The following is a 5,576-nucleotide window of genomic DNA, read 5'->3' on the forward strand; positions in this document are numbered from 1 at the left end:
CCTCTGGTAATGACGTGTGATTTATACAGTACATGCTTTAAACAGAGAGACACATTTGAGCCAGGTTATCTCTCCCTCTCTCTATGTATCTATATCTGGTGTCATGTGAGATAACTGGCAGGCCTTTGGGAGATGAGGGAGACATGACACTCGTCTTTGGGGTCTCACAAAATGGCTACAATGTGGACAGTTTCCCCTGCAGCTGTCTAATCGCAGCCTAAGCCTGCAGTGAGCACTGTGTCTCCTCCTGCATGAGGTCACTAACACATATTGCAGGGTGGCACTTTAAGCTAACAGACCGCAGTGTGGATGGCCTAAATCAACACCTGGTTGGGAAGTAACAGAGCTATTGTATTCTGTATGCATTCATACATGTCAAGGAGCAGTAGATGAAGATATTCAGAGTGCATTAAACTAATACTGCTGGATTACAGTAAACCAATGTTTTCAGTGTTTATTACAGATAGAAATTCAATAACCATTTATTCCAATCTAATCAAAATTATAAAGCCAACATTAAGCTTTGGCTAATAAGAACATAAAGTGTGGATAGAGTAATTTTTAGGACAGTCACTGATGCAGTTTGTACTGCCAAGAAATGTCCACTGCACAGTCTAGTAACTTAAGAGATTAAGTTCTCCGGCTAAAGGAGAGCCGAGAGGCAGGACATGTCATTGACCTTGGCAAGCAAGACACTGCAATGATGACACACCACTGCAAATATCTGTCTTTAATAAACAGGAGGGCATAGCACTGAACCAACACCATGATCCACCACAGCTTAGCTGGATAGAAAGAGACACATGTGAGGTAAAGTGGAAAAAATAAGGTGACTATATATTTTCCTTAATTATATAATTTCCTGCAAATTAAACATGTTTCATTTCATTCATTAATGGATTTTTGGTCATATTTTTAGTAATAATAAAACTATTTAATGTTGATTCTTTTTGGCTGGGTTATTGCAACATTGTCTGTTTGTTAGCAATGGCTAATGTCCCTTCATATTACATACATCAATCAAACTCTGGTTTAAAAGCATTTAAGTTCATGTACATATTATTTTTAGGCTGCCAATGTTTTATTGTTTTTTTTTAATCTATTGGTCTCTCTATAATATTTACGTTTAAATAAAAGAAACTGGAAGAAAATGTGTTCAAAAATAGCTCCTTAAATTTCAACAAGCATCTAAAGAACAGTGACCACTGAAATTAGATCTTACCCCCCACCAGCAGCAAATATAAACTGTCTGCCTGATTTTTATTTCTTTTTCTTTTTCTTTTTGCAATCTGGTGAAGTTAAACTGGTCACATCATTGAAAGTCTTTTGCAAACTAACATTGTTTTTCTTTTTCTTTTTTTTAAATCTCTTAATCTTTAAAAAATTAATAAATCTTAAATGCACAATTTGTTAAGAACAAATATTTTATTTTAATATAAATATAATAGATGAGGAAGGGAGCAGGCTCATTTAAAAAATATATTTCACATCCAATTTCTTTTTCTTTTTCCTTCTGCTCATCGTGGTTTACATTTTTGTCTTCACCGCCATATATAAATGATATAAATGATAACCTGAATATACCGTTATTGGCAATACAAGCTGCCTAAATAGAAAAATAAGGTAATTTTAGAAAACACAGTCACCTAAGGATTTAATAAAACAGCTGAAAATAAAAATCCAAATATAAAAAACATCAATCTTGTACTGATTTTCTTTCTGCACCACGACCGTCATAATTCTAGATATGATCATAATTTGCTTTAAGTAATTTACAGGGACTTCCATCACCGAAATCTATAATCACCACGATACTGATTTACTGCATCTTCGTTTGCTGTTAAAGTAAATAAATGCTCTTTATTGTAACAAACATGATACGCAATTAATAGCGACAGAACTAATAGACTTAAAATCCCCCTATCCGCAATGTATTTGTAATTAACTCAACTTTGTTCATTTAAAGGACTAAAGGAGAAGTTAAACAGACTATTGTGAAACAAAAAACTATTTTTTTTTTTACCTTTTAAAACCACATCTTTAAAATCTGAAGTTTAATTCTAAATTAAAACAAACACTTTGCCGCACTATGCAAAATACCCTGCCGTCGATCTGTGTCCAGTGCCAAAATAAACCCATTCTGTCAAACCTGGAGGATGCGAGGAGATTTGAGAGGAAATGAAATATTTCTCGGAAGATATAAAAGGAGCCTTTTCGCCTGAGTTATGGCCCGGATTTGGCGTTGCTGAGAGGGATGCATGCTGCTCCTTCTATCTCGCCCCAGAGGAGGTATCATCAGAGCTGATATATAGCCCAGCTCTACATTACCTTTACAAAACAAAGGATCATCCACGCTTTGGGAGGAACGTATTCTTCTGACTAAAGCTGCGGAATCTGTAACTGAGTCGACTTGTTTTTTGTTGTTTTTTAACCATCCAAATAGTCCAAATACTTTAAACAAACCTGCTGCTGAACTTAACTTTTAAAGCGTTAAAATTGGCTAAAGATTCTGATGCCTCTCAACCCTTCTTCCTTTTTCTTCCTCTCCCTCTCTCTGAGCTTCCCCTTATTTATCCCATATACCTATTCTGGTATCTCACCACACGACTAAATTAGACCAAAGATGATAAGAGCACAAAGCATTATAATTCCGCCCGGCTCCTCCTCCTTCCAGCCATGCGTCCTAATTAATGGGACACCCCCAGTTGCAAAAAGCCCTGCACTGGACTGCAACATAGTCAAAGAGTGAAAGGGAAGAGGGCGAAAGTGCCACTGGAGATAATTGATTACCCACCAATCAATGATAACTTGTTAGTAATCGTCAACTCTTTGGACCTCGCCATTTTCAGGGAGGCATCTCACTCCTGCGGACTTGCTGCTCGCGAGGATCGACACTTTGAACGCATCCCATTTTGGAATACGATTTTCTTTCCCTCAATCTCCCCTCCTTATCTTTGTTTTTTTTCTACCTCCAAACTGTTATGTGACTTTTTTTTACCCTCGATACGTTCGCTCGTTTGTAACTGCTTAATACTTCAACCAAGTCCTATAAACTCTGCGTACAACCAATGATGACATCCAAAGAAGTCGCCAAATGTGATGCAGTGGAAAACAGGAGGCGAAGTCCGCTGGACCACTTGCCGCCTCCTGCAAACTCCAACAAGCCGCTGACCCCATTCAGCATTGAGGACATCCTGAACAAACCATCTGTGAAACGAAGTTATACAATTTGCGGCACAGCTCATCTAATTTCGTCTTCTGAGAAACATCGTCCCTCCAGCATCCCTCTGTCCAACCGGGGACTCCTCACCCAAACCTCCCCGCTCTGCGCGCTGGAGGAGCTGGCCAGCAAGACCTTCAAGGGGCTGGAAGTCAGCGTTTTGCAGGCTGCCGAAGGTAAATCTACAAGATGAAAAAAAGCACGACAAACACGTTTTGACTAATACGCCTGGAACTAGATTTTTAAACAACAAAAATTCACTCAAACGTGTTTATTCAGTAGACAGTCTTTTCCAATTTAAGTGCGCATATTTTCCTTTTCACATATATATCTAAAAAAGGTGTGTTCTTTTTTCCTGGGCCGCTCTTATCACCAGAGTCCTTTCTTTAATTTTATGGCCTCGTGTAAAGAGGAAGACCAATTGTCTGATGTTCAGTATTTCCCAGTGGTGTCTGTGTAATATTGTTGTAACTGTCTACCTATTCCCACAAGGACTGGGAGGCATTTCTGTTCCAAAGACAGCATCATTTTCGTTGTTTTGTCTGCGTTATGGGTACTTTTACGCGCATACTGCAGCAGTGCAGAAAACGCCCTGCACCTGTATCTATCAATGATTTTCACTCAGCCTCTCCTCTCCCTCACAGGCCGGGATGGGATGACTCTGTTCGGCCAGCGAACCACCCCGAAGAAGCGTCGGAAGTCTCGGACGGCTTTCACCAATCACCAAATCTATGAACTGGAAAAGCGCTTCCTGTATCAAAAGTACTTGTCCCCAGCCGACCGGGACCAGATCGCTCAGCAGCTGGGCCTGACAAACGCGCAGGTGATCACGTGGTTTCAGAACCGGAGGGCCAAGCTAAAACGGGATCTGGAGGAGATGAAGGCCGACGTGGAGTCGGCCAAGGCCATCGGCCAGGTCCCACTGGACAAGCTCGCCAAACTGGCGGACCTGGAGAAATGCGCCAATGGCACGCTGGGCCACCCGCGAGCCGAGTCCCCCGCGCGGGGAGGCCAGCAGGAGCACGAGCTCTCTCAGAAACTGAGGACGTCGCCGCTGTCTCCATTCTCAGACCACACAACTAGTAAAGAGTGCTCAGAGGACGAGGACGTGGAGATTGATGTGGATGACTGATGGCGCATCGAGGAGCTTGAAGGTCAAGAAACACAAAAAGACGATAAAATAATCCCGCGGAGGACTTGTAACTTACTGCTTATATTGTATACCATATCTCGGAACATGTACCAAAATGTAATGACTTTTATATTGGCACAGATACTATTCATAGTGAAGCATGAACACAGAACAAGAATTATGCAGTGATATTTTACAATGTATTCATTAGCAAACTGTTACTTCTTTCGATCAAAGCAATATGGTCTGAAATGACATGAGTAACTTATTTTTTTACAGTATAAACCAACACACACACACACACACACACACACACACACACACACACACACACACACACACACATTGTTTTATTGCTTTTCCCGATAGCCCCACACATCACAGTGAAGTGCTCCAGTTTTCCATATTTTTGCATGTAAATGCATGATTTGATTTGTGATCATTATCTATTTATTTTTACTTTTTTAATTTAATTGCTTTTGTATTTTCTGCGAGCCAAATCGCGATTCAGTCACTTTGTCACTGCCGGCTCTTCTCCTCTCCATTATCATTATCATTTGACTGTAACCCCTGGCTTCAGTTCATATTCTGCGTCCCGATGCTGCAGTGCATGATGAAGATGATGATGACGGTCGGAAAGGCAAAACTCGGACACTCACAGTTACAACGCGTTTTGTGGAAATGCTCGAGCGATGGCGAGAAACAGCGGTTGATATTGCGGTGATTTTGACAAGCTACTTTTTAGATTTATTGTTTGGATACAATAGATTTACAGTTATAAATTTGTTATGTTTTGTACACCTGTAAGTGCCTTTCTGAAATCAGGACATTATTTGAAAACCAATGCACAGACTGTAATGTATATAGGCTACTATGGGAATAAAATGGCTTTTCTGAATAATTCTTTTATGTTGCAGTTCTTGAAATATTGTTTAGGTTTTTGTTGTGGATATAATAGCCCCTTTTAATTTATTTATTGAGGGCAGAAAAATGATTTTAGAAACGGCTCCCCTTGCCAAATCTGGGCGTGTAAGCTCGTCAACAGCGGCCTATTTAGAGTTACTATTTTGTTCCTTTGTGTCCTTTTCTACTAAGATGCTCTAAACATTTTGTGGCCCGGAATCTCACATCCCCTTTCACATCCTAAATGCGTATCGTGGCTTCTTGACCCTTAGACGTGTTTCTCCATTCGTGGCAAAAATTTATGTGAGAAACACAAATCTG

At 40.2% G+C, this 5,576-nt stretch overlaps 1 protein-coding gene across 1 annotated transcript; it reads left to right on the forward strand.

Annotated features, from left to right (window-relative positions):
- The first annotated feature begins 2,367 nt into the window (after positions 1 to 2,367).
- On the forward strand, positions 2,368 to 5,253 carry lbx1b (ladybird homeobox 1b). Its single transcript, XM_084930545.1, has 2 exons — positions 2,368 to 3,396; positions 3,865 to 5,253. Exons 1-2 carry the CDS (start codon positions 3,069 to 3,071, stop codon positions 4,350 to 4,352), a joined length of 816 nt encoding a protein of 271 aa, XP_084786671.1. The 5' UTR covers positions 2,368 to 3,068; the 3' UTR covers positions 4,353 to 5,253.
- Positions 5,254 to 5,576: the final 323 nt, after the last annotated feature.

Source organism: Perissodus microlepis, chromosome 6 (genome assembly GCF_051167445.1).
Source record: "Perissodus microlepis isolate ML-2025 ecotype Zambia chromosome 6, ASM5116744v1, whole genome shotgun sequence".
NCBI lineage: Eukaryota > Metazoa > Chordata > Actinopteri > Cichliformes > Cichlidae > Perissodus > Perissodus microlepis.

Excerpts from the sequence above, each read along its gene's own strand:
- lbx1b (XM_084930545.1), top strand. The coding sequence starts at position 3,069 with ATGATGACATCCAAAGAAGTCGCCAAATGTGATGCAGTGGAAAACAGG. Across the intron at positions 3,397-3,864 it reads CGTTTTGCAGGCTGCCGAAG|GCCGGGATGGGATGACTCTG; the intron begins GTAAATCTACAA and ends TCTCCCTCACAG.